The 22,909-nt window shown below is 36.7% G+C and overlaps 1 protein-coding gene across 4 annotated transcripts in view; it reads right to left on the reverse strand.

Annotated features, from left to right (window-relative positions):
* agap3 (ArfGAP with GTPase domain, ankyrin repeat and PH domain 3) overlaps nt 1-22,909 on the reverse strand; it is a 187,954-nt gene that overhangs the window by 23,984 nt on the left and 141,061 nt on the right. For all 4 annotated transcript variants that reach the window (XM_048174739.1, XM_048174740.1, XM_048174738.1 and 1 more), the window contains 2 exons: nt 20,515-20,667; nt 9,113-9,274 (listed from right to left, as the gene is read on the reverse strand). In XM_048174739.1, coding sequence (XP_048030696.1) covers nt 9,113-9,274; nt 20,515-20,667 — 315 coding nt within the window. The remainder of the gene's footprint in view (nt 1-9,112; nt 9,275-20,514; nt 20,668-22,909) is intronic.

Below are 22,909 nucleotides of genomic sequence, written 5' to 3' on the forward strand. Positions count from 1 at the left end.
TGAAAAACTTCAAGAAGTCGTGAGTCAACAATGAAAGCAAAAATGTTATGCAACATGACACAAATTCATTACACAATTATAAGAACATAATATATATGTAAGAAACATTTAAATATTTAACAAATTATATTTAATATTTATTCATTGAAAATAATTAGTAAATATTTCTTGTTGAAACAAATTATTCAAATTAAACAAAACATTAAATTCTTAATTTAAATCGCAGTTTACAGAAGAAAAAAAAAAACAGAACATATTTGCCATTATTTCCAAGTTCAAGATAATCTTCACTAAAGGCTGCAAATACAAACATTTAAATGGCCAATATCCAAGGTGCATTATGGGTATCTGCGATTAGTGTCAGTTGCTGTTGTTCATCAGCATCGTAAAATCCAAGTGATTAAAAAGGTAAATACATCCATTAGAGTACTTATCTCATTACCAATGAAGACTCATTATTATTGCAGCTGCCTAAATAGAATATAATGTGGGTTAATCATTCTGGTCACAGTAATTTCCACATCGCAAAAGCACACGCGAGGTAGTGCAATGTTTCTACGGAGCTCAAATGAGGGGCGAGAGGTGAAAAACAGACCATCATTTCTGCAATTTGCTCAACATTCATTTCAAAACCATGATTACTTTGATGTGTACGTGACGATGATTACACACGCGAGTATTACAGCCGATGAAGCTGCGTGAGGCGAAAAGAAGTTCACAGATTCAATTACTGCAGTAGTTTTACAGAATAAAGGCTGTTTATTAGCATTAAAATGCACAACATAACACCATTTATTGACGCCCACTGAAAATGATCATTACTACATTATTGAGGTCTCATTTTTAGAGAAATTATCATGAATTATCAAGGTCATGTGCCAACCCTGTTAATTTTTTTCTTTCTCTGTTAATTTAAATCTCTCTATATTGGATGATAGTTGGAAATTCAATACATTTATACATATTTAAAAAGTATTCTTTATATTTATTTTATACTTTATTTCAAATATTATTATTACTATGCATTAATGTCTGTTTTTTGATGGTCCAATGAATTAAATATTTTATAAATTCAAGCTACTTCATCTTTTTTTTATTTGGAACTTGGAATGAACGAAAAACAAAAGATAGATTAAAATTTCTACCATTATTCCACCCAGCCTTAAATAAAAACTATGCAACCAACTTTAAATTCAAATGAAATGTTGAGTGGGGTTTTAAGGCAGCAGTTTATCTAGAACATGAAGCATATAGATCTCCGTCTACTCTCATCTCCAATCAATAATCTCCCTATGATGACTTGAACACATGCATATCATTGTAAAAGACTCCTGCTCACTTCAGCAGGGTATGTGGCCTCAAGCGAATGGCAACAATCCAATTAGTTTGACACCCTCCTCAATTACCCGATTTATTCACGGGACTTGACTCCAGGTCAGAGATCAATACAGAGCCAGCAGCTTTGTGTCTAAATCAAGGACTAAAGGGTGAAGGTCTGTCGCCCCAGTTGATCTCTGTTCTTTGTTTACATTTCATGCTTCTTTTTGCTGGAAATGAACCACAAGCGTAAGCCTGGATACACAATGTGGATAAATGTGTCAAACAAAGGTCTCTAGAATTAATTTAGGAGGTTTATTACACTCTTAGAATAAAGGTTCTTTATAGAACCCTATTAAGCATTTTTTTTCTAAAAGTGTAACAGTTTCATAAATGTGGTGAACATGAGGGAATATTTCATTTTTAGCATTTTAAATTAAAGAACTCAAAACATTTGCTTTTGTTTTTAGCAACAAATAGATTTGAAAACATCTTCCATGAATGCTATTATTTCTTATTTTAGTATCACAGAGGGGAATATATTGTATTTGGATAACATTTTGGCTGTCGTGATATAGTTTCTCTCCTGTCTGCTATTATGAACAGCAACACAATTATCTCTCATTCCACTGTCCAATGATCATACACCTCTGCATCTGAACACAAACAATTATTCTGTTGGCTGGCCATCTGATAAATTAGCCATTACAACAGGTAATTTCAATGTGGATTTATTAAAAAAAAAAAGTCTGTTTCTGATGTTTGAAACCACTGAAAATGAAAGCTAAGCCAAATTCTTTTTGTGCTTTAGTTGTTAAGCAGCACTCAAAATTACAGTAATTGTTACTTCGGTAATATTACTTTGAATAAAAAGGAGTGTGAAAGTTTATTGCTAAATCTCAAAAACATCGCAGTGAATTTGAGTTCTGAGGTACTCAGTATGGCTGTGATTCAAAACCTAGTGAGCTGCTTACATAGCACCTAAACTCATTTATGATGCTCCAAAATACTGTCCAAATTAACCGTAGTTCATTGCAGCAAAAAGAAAATCACTTGACAATTTCACTTCTCAGAAAACGAACCATCAAATGTTGTATGTCAAGATCAACAATTCCAATTTTTGAACTAATCCAAATGTTAGCTTCAACTGCAATCAAAAGCAATTTTTTAGGCAACAGATTAATGAAGTTTTGCACTTAGAGCAATTAAAAGCACACTACTAAGTCACTAAATGAACTAATTGTGAACTAGACACACACTACCAAAACCAGGTACACCTATTATTAGGTACACCTGCTCAACTGCTTGTTAATGCGAATAGCTAATCAGCCAATCACATGGAAGCAACTCAATGCATTTAGCCATGTAGACACGGTCAAGATGATCTGCTGAAGTTCAAACTGAGCATCAGAATGGAGAAGAAAGGTGATTTAAGTGACTTTGAATGTGGTCTGGTTGTTGGTGCCAGACGGACTGGTCTGAGTGTTTCAGAAACTGCTGATCTACTGGGATTTTTACACTCAACCATCTCTAGGGTTTACTGAGCGGCAGTTCTGTGGGTGAAAATGCCTTGTTGATGCCAGAGGTCAGAGGAGAATGACCAGTTCAAGCTGACAGAAGGCAACAGTAACTCAAATAAACACTCGTTACAACTGAGGTCTGCAGAAGAGCATCTCTGAACGGACAACCTTGAAGCAGAAGACACACCTGTGCCACTTCTGTCAGCTGAGAAATGGAAACTGAGGCTACAATTCTCATGGGCTCACCAAAATTACACAATAGAATATTGGAAAAACGTTGCCTGGTCTGATGAGTCTGATTTCTGCTGCGTCATTCAGATGGTAGGGTCAGGATTTGGTGTAAGCAACATGAAAGCATGGATCCATCCTGCCTTGTATCAACGGTTCAGGCTGCTGGTGGTGTAATGGTGTGTAGGATATGTTCTTGGCACACTTTGAGCCCCTTAGTACCAATTGAACATCATTTAAACACCACAGCCTACCTGAGTATTTTTACTGACCATGTCCAACCCTTTATGACCACAGTGTACACATCTTCTGATGGATACTTCCAGCAGGATAAGATGACATGTCACAAAGCTCAAATCTTCTCAAACTGGTTTCTTGAACATGACAGTCACCAGATCTCAATCCAAAATAGCAGCTTTGGGAGGTGGTGAAAAGGGAGATCTACATCATGGATAAGCAGCTGACAAATCTGCAGCAATGCATGATGATATAACAATATGGACCCAAATCTCTGAGGAATGTTTCCAGCACCTTGTTGAATCTGTGCCACAAAGAATTAAGGCAGTTCTGAAGGCAAAAGGGGATCCAACCCGGTAAAACAAAAAAAAAAATCTAAAATAACAAACAAAAAAATACAAAAATAAAATAAAATAAATATACAATACTTCAAATTCTTTCATTTAAATACTTACATTTTTACATTTTAAACTTGGAGGAAAAACACTTCAAAACTATTTAAAAGCATCTTCATGAAGTGAATGTCCAGAACGAGTAGAGCTAGAATCTAGACAAAGGAGAAGCACAGATATAATATATTTTGTTGTCGTTCCTATACTTTCATTTGTGTTATTTTACAGTATTGCTGACTACTTTTGTTCTAAAATCAGAAAAATATTCAAGGTAAAATATATGTCCCAAATGTATGACTGGTAGTGTAGGTCCAAGAGAATTAAAGTGAAAATGCACTACATTATAGGAAAAAAGAAAGCATTTTATCTAAAAAAATTACCAAAAGACTCTGTGCAATAACACAAGCTCCCAATCAGCCACTGGTGCTCAGAAATTAGCAGTAATGAGACGGAGCGGAGCAGGTTCTGCCTGACTGCATCCAGTTAAAATCCAATCTGAGGGACTGGAGGCAAAGAGGGCAGAAACAACTTACCTTAATTAATACACTACAATAAAAGAAAGATAACAACATCTTAAACCACAGTCTTTCTCTCCTCCTGGCCCTTGCAATCCTTCATCCATATTTCTATTCTTTCTGCATTATAGCTTATAGTCAAATTTGCCCCGATTTTGATGTGAGCAAAAACACACTGTTTGTGTGTGTCTCTTTAAATGCAAATGAGCTGCTGCTCCCGGCCCACTTTCCACAAGAGGGCGGAGCTTTAACAGGCTTCGGTTGCTCAACAGCAACAAAGCTGGAGAATCTCACACAGCCAAAATGAGGATTGTCAGTAACGGTGTTCAGCCTTACATTGTTCACACTGATGGAGAGACTCAGGAAGAAGTTACAACTTTTAGAATGAAACTGGACGTTTCTGAACGGTTAGTGGATTAATTTATGTAGTTGCTGTGGAGTTGATTCAACTCATCGACTAGCATGTGCCGTCATGTCAATCTTTTGTGCAAATCCAGTGTTGAATTGACCCTCGTTTGTGAACAGTCCGGCGTAAAATGACGGCATGGCAACAACACTCTACTACAACAACTCTTCCAGATGTTGTTTATGCTCAAACAGCAACATTACACACTAACTAAAGTTAAAAAAGTGAAATCATAATCAAGGACCCCTTTAAGTTGAGATCCATTTCAACCTGAAAAAAAAAAAGAAGCAAATTAGCACAGAGAGAGAGAAAGAAGGAGAGGAAAACGAAGTCACAACATTTGCTCAAGTGCATCCCATCTAATCGAGGCAGATGCTTCTACTCCAAATGCCCTCTGGGTCAGACGCCTGCTCCGGTACCACATCTGGACCTGCCAGTGTGACCCGATTGCTATTCTGTCAGAGAACACAGCCACGCGACCACAAATCCATCAAATCAGCGCCTGCACAAAGCCGCGAGGGGTTTAAGTGTGTGCGTGTGTGTTGCTTTAAAAACTCCCAAATCTCGAATCCAACACATGTGCGCTAGTAGACTAAACAGGTCTGGGCCTATAGAGATGCTAGCTAGTGTCTAAGAATTAACGGGCAGCTGGGAGGAACCAGACCTGCCTGTGCCATCTGTAAATGTCAGCGGCAGCGTTTGCTCATTTTACACATCATTAAAGGCAATATTCCTAACCTGTATTAGAGCAATCAGCACGCGCCCATTACTGACACGGGCCTGGGGGGATACGGGCCAAACACTGAGGAGGCGAGAACGCATTCACCATCTCCATCAGACGCACACACAGTGTAAACAAAAACACCCCCTATACACACACTTGACTTCAAACAATGAACTGAAGGTAAATGCAGACATAAACACTCCAACAATGATCTGATGCGCATGAATTTACAAATATATATGTGCAATCACATTTTATCTTCTTTATAAGGTATAACAGAGACAAAGCGGTTCAAGAAACCACCAGCACCAGTCTAAAAACACATGAGGCTTCAGTCGCTGATGGCTGTCTGCAAACTGGGCATGTGTATTTATCAGCCTGAAGGATCAAACCACTTGCACCATCATTATATTAGTATAAAACTGTATTATTCTTTGTATTTAGATCAAAGGTAAGGCAAGAAACTGATTAGGACTTAATTAGTTGTAATCAGAGATTGTCTGACATAATGATTAAGTTTTGATTTTCAATAATATGCAGAACTGATATTTAGTTATATTTTATTTTCTGCCACATTAGTAACTAAATGATCAGTAGACTTCAAAAATATAATAATAATTATTTTAAATTAGATGAAATAATAATAATAATATTTAAATTGTATGATGTATATATATATATATATATATATATATATATATATATATATATATATATATATATATATATATATATATATATATATATATATATATATATACACACGTACACACACACAAACCAAATAACAACAACTACTATTATTTCTGTATAATGATATAATAATATATTAATAATAATAAAGATGAAATAATTATTTTTTCTAAATTATAATATTTTAAATATTAATAAAAACAATTTTAAATATATATAAAACACAAATAATAATAATACTATTAATAGTTATATTAATATAATAGCGATTACTTTTATTAATTATAATAAATTAATATTAAAAATATACATATAAAAACCAAACAACAACAACAACAACAACTACTACTACTATTACTTCTACTATTAATTCTGTATAATGATATAACATATTAATAATAATAAATTAGATGAAATATTTAATTTTAAAAATGTTATTGTGTACTCAAAAAAATAGAGGTTGATGAGAGAAGGTGGGGTAGATATTTGGCATTTCTTGAGGATCTCTAAAGTCCTTGTGGTGAGAGACATTGTAAGAATGTAAATGATTTTTCTGTTATATTTTGTGCTTTCTTTCTCTTTTTTTTCTTTTTCTTTTCATTTCAAGTTGATTTATTTGTGTCTCTTAGATCTACAATAGCAATCTACAAATAATTGTACCTGACATGTTGTTTGGGTGGACTAGGGGGAGGGGTTTACAAAACATTTAATTATCTGTAAATTGGAAAAAAAAAAAAAAAAAAAAAAAAAAAAATATATATATATATATATATATATATATATATATATATATATATATATATATATATGAGATGAAATATTCAATATTTAAATGTAATTATTAAAATATAAATTATTAATGTAATAATCATTTGTACATATATATTTAAATAACTAATAACAATAATATATTCAAATATGTGTTGAGCTAAATATTTAAATTTATTTAAAAAGTTGAATTAATACCCAGAAAGTGCACAATTTGTGATCCACATTTTAAACACCACACTATAACGTGTATTCAATACGGCAAAATTTGATGTTATATTTAATTTTATTTGCTATATAAGAAAAAAGCAATTGTGCAATGACAAAGCAACTCTTTGTAAAGTACAACTGCATGTTTCCTATGGAAGACTACAGGAAGATAGCCCAGATTAATCAAGCTTCAGACTAGCAGAGCAGATCTTTTACTGTACATGAGTGAAGATAAAGGTGCAGTTGCAAAGAAAGGCATTAAAGCTCCTGTCAGTCGACTCGCCAGGAACTCTGGATCATCTTTAAAGCACCTGAGATGTTCATTATACCGCCGATCATCCAGCAGGATGCTCCACTGAAGCTGTTCAAATGGAGAGTCTCTGCGTGTAGAGGAATTAAAGGCCTGTTTGCTCTTACATTAAACTTACACTTGAACTCAAATTCGTTGAAATGGTCAAAGTCTCCTTGAATCAGATGAATTAATTAAAAAGAAACAGTGAATCAGCATTGAATTGAACTGATTCACTAAAATAAATTAGCTTTCTCAATGCCTTTCTCTCTTTTGCCCTTAACAATTCATTTAGTTGTCTAAGCATGTCTTAATTGTGGATGTTTTCATAAATCCATCAACTGCCTGAGACTATTTGTGAATCAGAGCTGTAAATATCTTCCGGATACTTTCCAGAGACGTTCGCTCATGAAGCAAAACACAAAAAAGTTGCCTCACCTTCTTAGAGAGCGACAGCACATTTGATTTATGATGCTTCACAACAGCTAAAATTCGATTTCTGCCAGCATTCGGCGCTTTTGATTGCCCCGTAAATGAGATAAACTGATAGCAATTTATTCAAGGATCCAAGCTCCCCCCTACACCCCTCCCATCCCTCCCACTCCTCTGCCTTCAGTAGATACTACTTGCTCCATGTGAGTGATTCTCATACTTAAGCAATATGTCTGTATTCTGCATGCACTCACTAGAACAGACAAGCGAACACTAATAGAACCTTTCAGACTGTAGAGAGGCAAAGACGACGACGTTCGTGATGGAAGTTCTCACAGAAAAATTCCGTCCGCACACACATTCCGCTTCTGTTATTCTGCCAGATGACCATAAGTCAAGCTTAAGAAAATCAGAGGTTAGACCTCATATTCATGAGGAACTGTCAATTATACCACACGTAATGAGACAGAACGAACGCTAAGAACGTCTTTAACTCGTTACTTATCAGTGCTGCAATGGGAAATGACCATGTCTGTGATCCCTTGAGCTTGTAATGTCGTTCATACACATTTAAAACCAATAAAATAGTCACAATAGTGGAGCTGGATCATTTGAGGCTATTTCAACTCATGTAAAAACACAATTAAACTTGTTTCTGGTAACATTTAAAATAAGCTAAATAGCTTCAGTCTGAAACGGAAGAGCAATTTGAGGGGAAAAACAATACACACTTATATAATACAACAAATGCTTGTTGAAATGCTAATCCCTCTTAAATGAGACTGAATAGTCTGTCTTTATGCCACCTACAAACATTTATTTATCGTTTAAGTGTTTGATTATGGTCTTTTTGTGTGATGTCAAAGTCGCACATTGAATGTATGTGTATTTATAAAATGATTTTCCAAAAAAACAAAACAATTTTTATTAGGAAGCACCTGTGACAACGTCATTGATGGACAGTGTCCATCTAGTTGATGGATTTTGCCTATTGGCAACAGAATAGCCTGAGGGATGTGCTTTTGTTTCCTCAATAACAACCAATTAGGAGACTGTATTTGTCATTGGGACGGGCAATAAAACCAAAGTGGCACCTTGCTCATGACACATCATCTCTGTTGCACATGGCACAGAACAATGGATCAAATTGAAGTGTTTTTAATACAGATAATGATTAAATTACTTTATTAGCTAAAGGCCAACTGGACTTTTTTTATTTGATAGCATTTTCACACAAAAAAAAACCTAAACTGCAAAAACTGTTACTGATGCCTGAAATCTACTGGTGTTTATGTTGTTTTGTTAACTAATGAGACTGTGAGAAATAGGAGATATGGTACATGGTAATTTTTCTTACAAAACTTTTTTTTCGTCTCTTTACCTTCATTCCCTGCAGAAAGCCCGTCTGGTTTGGTGATGCCCGTGCTCTTTTTCCGCCTGTGTTTCTTGCGGTTGGCATGAGGTGATGGCGGAGGCTCAAGTTTGGGACTGGTGGCGCTGCTCATGCCAGGGGTGGAGCTGAGAGGATCTGCCATCCCATTGGCTGGAGGAAGGAAAACAGACATGAACTTCAGTCAACAGTCTCTTACCTGGCCCAATGATAAGTATTAATACGTTATTATTTAAATAATATATATGCACATTAAAATGTTTCATTATATTATATATATGTGTGACCCTGTACCACAAAACCAGTCATAATGGGAATATTGGTAGCAATAGCCAACAATACATTGTATGGGTCAAAATTATCAATTTTTCTTTCATTCAAGATCATGTTCCATGAAGATATTTTGTAAATTTCCTTCCGTAAATATATCAAAAAATTTTTTTGTAAGTAATATGCGTTGCTAAGGACTTTTTTTGCACCCTTAGATTCCAGATTTTGAAATAGTTGTATATCAGCCAAATATTGTCCTGTCTACATCAATGGAAAGCTTATTTATTCAGCTTTCAGATGATGTATAAATCTCAATTTCAAAAAATTGACCCTTATGACTGGTTTTGTGGTCTGAGGTCACATTTTAACACAAATATATATATATATATATATATATATATATATATATATATATATATATATATATATATATTGTGTTTATTTTATCAAAATAATAATAAAAACATGCACGTAATAATATTTGTATAAAAATGTATAATTAGTGCTGTCAAATCGATTAATCATGATTAATCACATCTAACATATATATATATATATATATATATATATATATATATATATATATACACACACATACATACATACACACACACACAAACACACAAAATGTACTTTTATGTTAGATGCAATCAATCGTGATTAATCAATTTGACACTAGTAATAATAACTGTATATATCTCTATCCATCTATCTAAATATTCATATATAAGTGTATATATTTTATATTTTTTAAAAATATATACACATTAAAATTATTTGTAAATTATTGTAAAAAAAAATTTTAAGATTTATTTTTGGCGTTTTTGCCTTTATTATGAAAGGACAGTACGCAGACAGGAAGCAAAGTGGAAGAGAGAGAGGGAGATGGGATTGGATCGTGAAAGGTCCAGGAGCGGGGACTCGAACTCGGGTCGCCCGAAACACAACAGCGCTATATGTCGGTGCTGCCCACAAGGCTATCAGCACCGACATACATACAAATAAATTAATAATTGTTTCGCATTATATTATATAATATTGTGTGTAAATATACATACAATCAATTCAGACAATAATACACAACAATAACACAAAAAACAAAAAGTTTTGGCTTTCTAGCAAAACACAAAACTGATCACATATTATGCTTTCAAACTGATTACATTTTTGCCTTAATTTTGGACTCTGGTTCCATCACACTTTACAGGACATGTGAAGATCCACAACTACTGAGAACAACAAGAGATGGACCACACCTTCGTTTCACCTCTATTAGCTTGACGAGAAGGGGACGTGCACGTGAGTAACAAATGATGATTTGGTCTTGCCCGAGGATCACTGCTGTAATGGGAGAGGCCACACGAGCATCCAAGCACAAGAGAGGTTGGGTTCGGTGTAAGGTGATTTTATATAAGTGATATTAACCTGCCGCTCCACGCCAGTGTGTTTCTGTGACGGGGCGACATGGTAAGAAAAGGGGGTGTCAGTAGGGAAGCCACGGCCATCTTTCTGAGCTTCATGACACTTCTACATCATTTTTGGGCGCCCTCGGGACACTATTACCCACAACCCCCCGACCAGCCCAGGGGCAGAAGGGCCCGGCAAAGTGGACCCCATATTGTTAGCGGCCCTCAGAAACACACTCGCACACACAGTGTGTCAGATGTGGGCAGCCTCCTCCATTGTCTTGGCATCAAAAGCTCATTGTAGTGTTGCAAACTCCATTCATCTCCACAGGCCTGGGGTGTATAAGAGTGTGTGCGCTTGTAAATGTGTGTGTGCGCGACAATGGTCGGGTCTGGGAGTGTCTGAAACCCGCGGAGCCAAATAACGCATATTCTAATGGCACCGACAACCATTAGCCTGTGTAGAACATTAGGCGTAATTTGGGGGTTTACCTTGAGGGATCTCTAGGCTAGCGTGCTCTTTAAAGAGAGAGAGATGGAGGCGCGCAGGGGGTACAGGAGGATAAACTACAGCCATCGAATTCGCCGTAGGCACCGATGAGTTTAGCGTGTAGCTAATGCTACCTTTAACACTTCAGTTTCCCTCCTACATTTCTGTACGGCTGCCGCTTCATCTGGTAAACCGATGCAATTTGTTGTTTTATTGATAAGACGCGGTTAATAATTATGATTGAGGTGTTTAATAAGAACAGCTTGATAATGAATAAATGATGAAGCGGAGGATTACTCAAATGCACTGTGGGATTTGAGCTTAATTACACATGGCAAGAGACAAATTAGAGGGTTTAACAATTAGCCCCGTTACACAATTACGATAATTCTCAATCAATATTGTTGCTTTATCTTTATCAAAGATCCACAAGAAAGATTTGTCCTAATGATAATGTTACAGCGGTATGCAAATTTATAAATGTAAAATTGTAAATGGGTAGACGATGCATGAGATGTCTTTATACACACACAGGTTTGTTTTGCTACCAAAGTGAGGACATTCTATAGGCGTAATGGTTTTTATACCGTACAAACTGTACATTTTATCCTCCTAACACTACCCCTACCCCTAAACCTACCCATCACAGAAAACTGTCTGCATTTTAAATTTTTTTTTTTACATTGTTTAGTATGTTTTAAAATCTATTTTAAATATGAGGACTCATGAAATGTCCTCATATTTCATGTTAACGCCATAATACCAGTGTAATACATGTAATGTCCATATACAAATTTGTGTCCTCATAAATCACAAAAACACGCACAGTATCTTAATAAGATATGGTATTATCTTATTTAATAGGTGAAATGCACTTGGGTACAATCTGTCAATGTAATGTTATTTAATTGGTCAATTTTAACAATATTTCTATCAGTCACATAAAAAAAAAATCATCAATGGTTCTCACAAGCAGTAGCGTAGAGCTACCACTTAAGGCCTCTTTGTTAGCCCAAGACCACTATGTTTACCATGAGTGCCGTTTAGGCACTACAAAGCAGATATAGTGATATAAGCTGGCTGGAAACACGGCAGGTTGGCAGTTGATGCTTCATCACTGACTCTGTGTTCACCATTGATATTCATGACTTTAAAAGTCTGCTCACCCTCCCTCGTACTGAATGGCGGAGCGGCGCTCCCAGCTGCCACACACGTTGTGGCAGGGACGCGAACGTCTGTTTCAATTTCTACACTCCTCTTCCCAACAGCCCCCTGGGACCAATCATTAGCTACAGCAGACAGCTGGGGGTAGAGGGCTTCTTGAGAATACTGTTCACACACGTACACACATGCAGAAGCTCTCGCACGTACAAGCACACAAACACACACATACACTGAAGAGTGGCCATCAGCGGTTGTGACAGCAGTGGCATTGTGTGTGTAGGTGGAGGTTAACAGTGAAGGGCTGCCCTTGTCCCTCATACCAGACCTCAGATGAATCATCTGAACGTCTGTTTACAGAGTCATCGCTAAACAAAAAAGTACCATGGTACAGCGATGACAATACTAAGGTACGTGGTTACAAATGCAATGGTACTTAGTGTTATACCAGGGAACTGAAGCAAACTGATATGGTAATATGGTACCCTGATATCCTTTTGTTATTTGTTATTTAGACTATATAATATTTATTTAAATTCAAATATGAAAGTAATAATAATAATAATAATATATATATATATATATATATATATATATATATATATATATATATATATATATATATATATATATATATATATATATATATATTCTGTACAATATATCATATATTATTATTATAGACAATGTATCTTATTATTATATAATAATATTGTAAAATAATAGTATATATATATATATATATATATATATATATATATATATATATATATACAGAAATGGAATAAAGTTAACAAATATTTCACTGCATAAATTATAAATAAATTATAGATTAATCCTTATTAAAGCTACAAAAGTTATTCAGTAAAGGGAAGTGAGTGATTTTCTCTTTGTCTTTTATTCTTTGATTAACATTAATGGCACATACAGCAGCAGGTTTATTAAGCTGCTGTCACTTTAAAATCTGACGCACATGACGCGGATCCGACACACATCTGATGTCCTCACAACTCTTTAGGTCATTTAAGACTTTATATATATTAATAACATTTATTTAAAATCTAATATAAAAGTAATAAAATAATATAACTGGTAGTATCTTTGAAAATAAATAACATTTATTTTCATTAAACATGATTAGATTGGTGAAAATTCACTTGGGTTCAATCTGTAAATTTAGACTGTTCAATTGGTTAATTTTACCAATATTACCAACATACTAGCTCCGAATGGATAAAAATCCCCCTTTTCCCGAAAACATGATATTTTATTTATATGTAAATATATAGATTTTTGGTGTGATGTTTTTTTTAATGCTAGCCTCATGGAAACATTGCAGGGCTACAAATGTAACAATGCTAATTACTCTCCAAGAAAATAAGAAACTCATTGTGCACTGCAAAAAACATATTCTGTCTTGTTTTCCAGTAAAAATATCTAAACTACTTATAATAGGATACATTCACTCAAGTTATTAGATATTAAGATTTCATGGACTGTATCTTGAATAAAAGTGTATTTTTTCCTTAACACACTGGCATATTTTTAAACATGTTTGTACTTAAAACAACTGAAACAAAAATACACTTGTAATAAGACAAATTCTTTGAAAAAAAGTCTAAATATCTTATGCAGCGTTGCTTTAAATCATTTTCTGTGTACATTTATGTTAACATGAAAAAGACCCTAAGAAGTAATTTTTGCAATGCAGAGTAAAGGTGAGGTAAGTTTAACTATGCAAGGGGTCAGAATCCATTTTCAGCCTAATCTGAGTTTAGCTGGAACCGCTCTTCAGGTAACAGTAGGAATTAAGGTGGTCAGCTAACCTGCGATTAGCGACTGTTAGCATCCCCGCAGGAAACGGCACTTTACAACATGGTTCTGGAGACGAGGGCTGTGGGTGAGCACGGGAAGATTGGAGGGTGTGAACAAAGAACATTAACTCATTTCTTAATAGCTCTCAATTTTTTCTTCCAAACGTACGTGAGAAGAAACTTCCAGTAGCTAATTCGAGAGCTAGCGGGTGCGGACGGTAATTTTGAAACATAGCTGACGACGCCCCCCTCCCTCCACTCCTACCCCTTGACACGGCAGCCGAGTGAGCAACCCCCGTCCGTAATCAATGGCAATGGCTGCAATTAATGATGAAAAAAGTGTGCAGAACACAATCACTACTTCCTTCTTATTATTGTCAATTAGAGAGCGCTAATCAAGGCATGGGCAGGCACACGCCGCTGCTCTCTCCAAACGAAATGTCAAACTTCATTACAGCCAAGAGCGGGGAATCAAACTCCCTGCGCTCACTGCCTCCTTGAGCTCCGCAGGGGAGAAGTCTTCTCCGCCCCTTAACGACAGCAGATTCCAGATTAGCGGCAAACCGCTAGACTACCTCAGTTGCTGCACGCTAATCTACAGACTAACTGAACTAGCCTAAGTGTAACAATTTACACTTTTGGGATAATTCTATTAATATGAAGATATGCATGAAATGATCAACAGAATAAGAAAACCCAAGAAACTGCATAGTAACTTGCTATCAATCAATCAGAAAAATGTTGAAATAAGGATTATATTTATAATATGATCAACAGAGTAAGAAATCACCTAGCAAACACAAAGAGCACCCTAGCAACTGATTATAACAACTGCAAAGCAACAAGCTAATAATCAATCAGAACAAATGTGAAAATGAAGATTATGTGCATACAATGATCAACAGAGTACAAAAATACCCTTGCAACCAACCAGAACACCCTAGCAATTGCAAAACATGCTATTAACCAGAACAGATACAGAAATGAGAATTCCCTGCATACAATGATCAGCAGAGTAAGACAACTACCTAACAACAACCCAGAACACCCTAGCAACTGCATAGCAACATGCTAACAACCAAAACAGAACAAATTTGGAAATGAGGATTATATGCAAACTGTACAATGATCAACATGAAAATGCCCTTGCAACCAACCAGAACACCCAAGCAACTGCAAAACAACATGCTAACAACCAAAACAGATGCTGACATGAGGATTCCATGCATACAACTACCTACTGTAGCAACCACCCAGAACACCCAAGCAACGCCCCAGCAACCACTCATAACACCCTAACAACTGCATAGCAACATGCTAAAAACCAAATCAGAACAAATTTGGAAATGAGGATTCTATGCATACTGTACAATGAACAACGGACTAAGACAACTACCTAACAACCACCCAGAACACCCAAGCAACGCCCTAGCAACAACACAGCAACATGCTAGCAAACAATCAGAACAAATGTGGAAATGAGGATTCTATCCATAAAATGATAAACAGAGTAAGAAATCACAGAGAAAACACCCATAACACCCTAGCAACCTCTTAGAACACCTAATTTAGCAACACCCTAGCAACCACCCAGAACACCCCAGCAACTGCATAGCAACATGCTAACAAGCAATCAGAACAAATGTGGAAATGAGGATTCTATCCATAAAATGATAAACAGAGTAAGAAATCACAGAGAAAACACCCATAACACCCTAGCAACCTCTTAGAACACCTAATTTAGCAACACCCTAGCAACCACCCAGAACACCCCAGCAACTGCATAGCAACATGCTAACAAGCAATCAGAACAAATGTGGAAATGAGGATTCTATCCATAAAATGATAAACAGAGTAAGAAATCACAGAGAAAACACCCATAACACCCTAGCAACCTCTTAGAACACCTAATTTAGCAACACCCTAGCAACCACCCAGCACACTCCAGCAACTGCATAGCAACATGTTAACAAGCAATCAGAACAAATGAGGAAATGAGGATTCTATCAACAGAGTAAAAAACCAACTGGCAACCACTCAGAACACCCTAGCAATGCCATAGCAACTGTACAATGATCAACAGAGTTAGACAACTACCTAACAACCATCCAGAACACCCAAGCAACGCCCTAGCAACAACACAGCATCATGCTAGCAACCAATCAGAACAAATGAAGAATGAAAGAAATGTGGATTCTATCCATAAAATGATCAACAGATTAAGAAGTCACCAAGCAAACACCCATAACACCCTAGCAACCACTTAGAACACCTTATTTAGCAACACCCTAGCAACCACCCAAAACACCCTAGCAATTGCATAGCAATATGCTAACAAACAATCTGAACAAATGTGGAAATTAGGATTCTATCAACGGAGTAAGAAAACCAACCAGCAACAACGCAGAACACCATAGCAACCACCCAGATAACCGTAGCAACTGCATAGCAACATACTAACAACCAATCAGAACAATTGTGGAAATGAAGATTCTATGCACACAATAATCAACAGAGTAAGAAAGCAACCACCCAGAACACCCTGGCAACGCCCTGACAACCACCTAGAACACACTAGCTACTGCATTTTCTGAAAATGTAAAAATCTAGTTGCTTTATAAAACTATACAAAACAAAACACTGGCTAAGTACACTAGATAACTAAGACATGGTGAGAATACAATTCCAGAACACACACTCTTATCTTATGAGGGATATCTAGCATGTACGGCACAAAATATAACTAAGAGAAGAGTGAGGATTTAATCAAAAGAATCAGTATTCAGAGGCTGTAGCGATGAGGAGCTCTCCTTATCCAGCGCACCCTTATAAATGAGAACAACACTTGCATCATATGGAAATAGTTACTGGGTTGAGATGCATGTGATTGTTTGAGGATATTATCAATCTACCGATGCTCATCTCAACACCCTTGATCTGTTGGTTGACCTCCAACCCTTGACAAGGATAATGGCATGATTAGGGCTCGGTTAAGATCTATTTACCACCTAAAAAGGCATCAAAGGTGAATTTGCGTAAAACATTTCTGATGATTCACAGATATATGTCATTCCAAACCTTTATACCCTTATTTTTTCTCTGGGACACAAAAGAAGAAAAAAAAAGTGTTTTTTTCTTCCATACAATGAAAGTCAGTGAGGCCCAATAATGTTTTGGACACCAGTGTATGAATAAAAACAGTTCAGTATCTTCTTTTGTTCAGTACAGTTCAAAAGTTTGGGGTCAGTAAGATTTTTTTTATAGAAATTAATATTTTTAATCAGTAAGGATGGAGTAAATTGATCAATAGTGACAGTAAAGACATTTATAATGTAACAAAATATATAAATGCTGTTCTTTTGAATATTTTCCAACACTGATAATAATAATAAATGTTTCTTGAGCAGTAAATCAGCACATTAAAATGATTTCTGAAGGATCATGTGACACTGAAGACTGGAGTAATGATGCTGAAAATTCAGCTTTGCATCACAGAAATTACATTATTACATTATTATAAATACATATTTTTAATTAAATAAATGCAGCCTTGGAAAGCAGAAAAAATTTTCAAAAACGACACCAAACTTTTGAAAGGTAGTGTACATTATGTCTCTAAATTAAGCAATATATTATATTATATATATATATATATATATATATATATATATATTTTTTTTTTTTTTTTTTTTTGCAATAATAAAAAAAAAGCAAGTTGATAATAAATATTGGCCGATACTTGAAATTTCATTGAGCATGCTGCATTAAGCATTTGATTAGATTTCATTTAGCTAAATGTAATTTATCATAATTACACTTAATTTTTTATACTGCAAATTTTAATATTCAGTATTGTTATTGCCTAAATTCACTCTAAATGGATTTAGTCTTAATTTATTTCAACAAAATAGCATAGAATCAGCCATAACATGATATTAATTATCATTATTTTTTTAAAGTAAATTCTAAAGAACGACATCAACACAGAAAAGAAAACCTGCTAAAGAAAAACACGTTGAAATCTTAGGCCCAATAAATGAGGTTTGCTCTAGGTGTGCGCTTTCTGAAGATCTTTGATATAAAACTCTATTATCTCTATTATGACCTGTAAAGCTATAATGCTCTCAGTAAACGCAAGAACCGAGAGGCTGATGGGTAACAGGTCATAGAGAAAATGCATCCACCAAATCCTGATACAGCTAAAAGTCTGAGTATGTGTGCTTGTGTGTGACAATAACTATTTTACACCAGGGCCTAATGAAGTGCTTTGCCTCACACACACACAAACACACACGCATATGCAGCTCATTCCGTGGCTACGGCCGCTTTGAGTAATTCTGCTTTAGGATGTGGAGCTGATGGGTGTAGACGGGGGGCCGATGGCGGAGCGGGGCTGAAATTGATTGTTCGACAAACGGAGACGAGCAGAGAAGGGCGAGTGTCGCGCGGCGTCGTGTTCTGTCTGCGACACCACGGGGCCACACGGCGGGGCCTCCATTTTGCTCGTAAAGAGCGCTCTTTAAACTAGCGGGGCCCCTGGGACCCTACCAGAAGGAGGGGGGGGAGGAGAGAAAGAGAGAGAGAGGGCGAGAGACAAAAACAGAGAGGGCGAGAGAGTGAGGGCGGGGGGGAGAGAAACAGAGCAGCCGCTAATGAGAACGACGAGTGCGCAAACATGCATGGAAATGACTGTTATTCTGTTGATGTGCATTTAAGTGCTTTTTTACTGCCAGCCGACAAAGAGAGGGAAATAACCAGTGATGAATGTTGTCCCCGTAAAGCATTCATTTTCCAACGCGGGAGGGGAAAAAAGAAGTAGCGAAGATGGGGGGAAAATGTGCAGCGTTGTTACGCCCGGCAAATATATTATTTGACTTCACTCAAGTGCACTGACAGGATGAGGAGAGAGAGAGAGAGAGGACGGGCGAGGTGGAGAAACTATTTGGGGGGCACCGCTGCAGCGGGTGGCAGGACCAGAGTTACGATCAAAGCCGCAATTATCGAATTATCCTGATTAGCGATTGGCTTGTTAATAGCGCAACCACTGACACAAGTGATAAACAAAAGTGCCACAGTTTCTACAGTGACCGTTAATACAATGGTAAAATCATAATGGACCAATAACTTTAACAGATTAGAAACCTTTAGAACCTTTATCCCAATCAAAGAGTATTTACCTGATGAAACGGAAGTAGAGACAGATCTTTTCTACCATTTTGTGACGTGAAAGGATTAATGTAGGGTGAGACTACAGGTTGTTGATGGGATTTTGAGATGTGAGCGTTGCATTTAAAAGTGGAGGTAGATGAACGCGAGCTTGCATGGATGGGGTTTAAGCGGACTAAATGATTGGAGAAATCCTACATACGTCACAAGAGAGAAGTCTGTCATTTTCACTTGAAGGCCAAGTTATGAAAAAATTGTAAAAATTAAATATGCATGAATAAATTGTCCAGAAAAAGGTCTATAACATGCATTTAGAAAACTGATACAACTGATGCAACTTTAATAGCATAAGCTAAAGAATATTCCTCTAATGAAATTTCACCACATAATCATAGTTTTTGGCAGAATTCCATTGCTAATTGCTGTAAAATTGTGATAAATATAGGATATTCTTCAAAAAGTGTAGGTTTTCAGAACCTTTTTGTCATTTTAATACTTTTGTGATGACAATGGCAGCTGATAGGGGCAGTCATGGCCTAATGGTTAGAAAGTCAGACTGGTAACCTGAAGGTTGCGGGTTCGATTCTCAATAACGGCAGGAAAATGATTGAGGTGCCCTTGAGCTAGGCACCTAACCCCCCAATCACTCCCCGGGCGCCACAGCAAAATAGTTGCCCACTGCTCCGGGTGTCTACTCCTAATGTGTGTGCACTAAACAGCCCGATAACACTTTAGTATGGGGAACAATTCTCACTTTTAACTAGCTGCTTATTAGCTTGCATACTGGCTGTACTTATAAAGCACATATTAATGCTTTATTCTGCAAGACCATATTCTACATCCCATAATCCTACCCAATACCTAAACTTAAACAATACAACAACTACCTTACTAACTATTAATAAGCAGTAAATTAGGAGCTTATTGAGGCAAAAGAAGTAGTAGTTAATTGTGAATATGTGTTTCCCATACTAAAGTGTTACCAACAGCCTAAATACTGAAGTATTTGGCTGATTATCAAAACGCAGAGATGCAAGTCGCCCAGAACTTATCAACATTAAAACGAGACTGAAACGCTCCTCTGACCTGCCGTGGTGCTGATAACTGCCTCGCTCCATTGTTCTGCACTGGACACAGAGAACGACCGCTGGTGCATCCCCTCTTTACTAGTCCCCAAAGTCACACCGGCCGCAGAGCCTCCGGACTGAAGGGAACTGCTGCTGTTAGAGTGAGGAGTGCCTGACAAAAGAGAGAGGAGAGAGAGATTCGGTCAGACAGACATTCAAATCACATCTCATAGTGCTGAGAAGTTACTTAGCACACAGATGCAGGTGAGATTCTACAGCATGATGGAGCTGTGGCCTAGTGCTCATGCAGGGGACCCAAGATGTGGTATTCCAATGTATACAAGTATTCCTGGAGCTCAAAAAATGGATAATGGTGCTAGCAACGTCAAGGTCATAGGTTTGATTCCCAGGGAAAGCATGATAACTGATAAAATGTGTACCTTGAATTCAAATAAGTCACTTTGAGAGAAATGTAACTGTATACTGTAGTACTAAATGACTATCATATTCAATTACTATGGTATTTGCCTGACTTGCAAAGGAATTATCCTACTGTAGTTCATGATTGGCTAATATAGGCTAGTTAACAAAAATTCACCAGGGCAAACATAGTTTCTGCCAAAAACACGATGGTTACCGTATCATATTTTATTTCATAAATCAATACTACCATAGTAAACATAACAACATTTGCAAAAATTAACATTACTATAGTAAAACCGTGGTACTTTTTTAGTCAATAAAATTGAGTAAAGACAATCAGCAAACAAATCCAAAATGAGAACCATATAGTATCAACCTGTAGGCAGAACTAAAGAAGTTGCGGTAAAGATTTTGCGTATCCATTTCCTATCTCGTCACCGCATTTGTCTCTTCGTAATACATGAGCAGTCAGCGCCTCACCCCGTCTCCCTACCCTGCTCCCTCTGCGTTTCTGCCACTAATTAGCCCTTAATTAACAAGATACACTCGGAACGGTAATTAGCTCTCCCCCACTCTCCGCCTGACACATCCATCTCTCCCGGCGGTGGCGGCTGTGCTGACGGCCCTCCCTGGCTTCAATCAGCGGATGCCCCGCGTTGGGCGCCAATTCACCGGCCTGGCCGGGTCGCATGGGGTCCTCTCCTCCTGTTCTTGAAAAACAGGCTCCCTGCTTGATAGAGATGGAGGCTAATATTTAATTCTCTGAATTCGAGGCTCAAGGTCAGGTTTAGATGGATACCTAGGTAATTATTTTTCTTAGCCGGTTTCTTCTTTAAGATCCAACGTTGTTTTCGCTTCCTTCAATGCTAGTTCATTTTTTTAAATTGGTTTTATATTGCATTTAGCCTACTCTTAGTAAAATGTTTAAAGAACAGCACTTACTAAAATTACATTTTGTAATGTGCTGTTTTATGATTCCCCCCCCCACTTCAGTTGTTCCTGAGGCTTTAAAGAAACATCAGTCTGTAGATATAATCTATGCTATGCAGCAGCTATGCTATGAAAAAAAAATCAGCTCACTTAAATGTGGCATCAGAACACATAGGAACGATTTCTTAAGTGTTCATGTAAACTGTATCACAAAAATAGAAATCCATTTAAAAGTTTTGCCCACATGCACATCAACAAAACACCAGTTAACAGTTTAGCACAAACCCTGTGCACTACTAACTCTAGCAAAAGCTCACAGAAAACATTGATATTTTATTTACTAGGCTCTAATGCATTTCACAGTGGGACTAAACTTTTCTCTGTTGTTTTTCGCTTTATGCAATTTTGCCTTTTTCTTCGAGACGTTTCCTTCGCTCCCCTCCCTCCTCAGCGCTGATTTGGAGCATGCTAATTTAGCAAGTACTCCACAGCGTGAGGTTGAAGCTCTATCGCTCTCTCCCTGCAAGAGACGCCCTTCCCCTATGGGGACCGCAAGATTAATATTCTCGCACCCAACAAGATAATTACTGATACTAATTAGACATGATTATGTGAATTTGATACACTTATTACTCTCGCTAATGGTTAGGACGCATTAGGCTAACAAGAGTCTGTTCTTCGCAGTTTACTTTAGCGCCTGGCAAAAAAAACGCCTTGACACAATCAGTAGTAATTCGTGAGTAATTGAAAGAATAGAGGGTTATTCTTATATTTGTCTGTTCTGAGACACGTAATCACCACAGTATTGTTGAAGAGAAGATTTTATTAATTCTGTCATAATATTGCCCCTGACTAGATCCCTCACCAATGAATTCAGACGCCGTTATTACTTGGATCAATGCAGAATGATATTGGCATCCTGCAGAAAAGGTAATTATTGTTTTAGAGCAAATTGCTTATGAATTGTGTATTCATAAACCTATTGGAGTATCAGTTATGTTCCTTTAATGCTCATGAAAACCTGCGGCAATGTACTTAAGATATACGCCACTAACTGATGA

This window comes from Megalobrama amblycephala, linkage group LG22 (genome assembly GCF_018812025.1).
Source record: "Megalobrama amblycephala isolate DHTTF-2021 linkage group LG22, ASM1881202v1, whole genome shotgun sequence".
NCBI classification, from domain to species: domain Eukaryota; kingdom Metazoa; phylum Chordata; class Actinopteri; order Cypriniformes; family Xenocyprididae; genus Megalobrama; species Megalobrama amblycephala.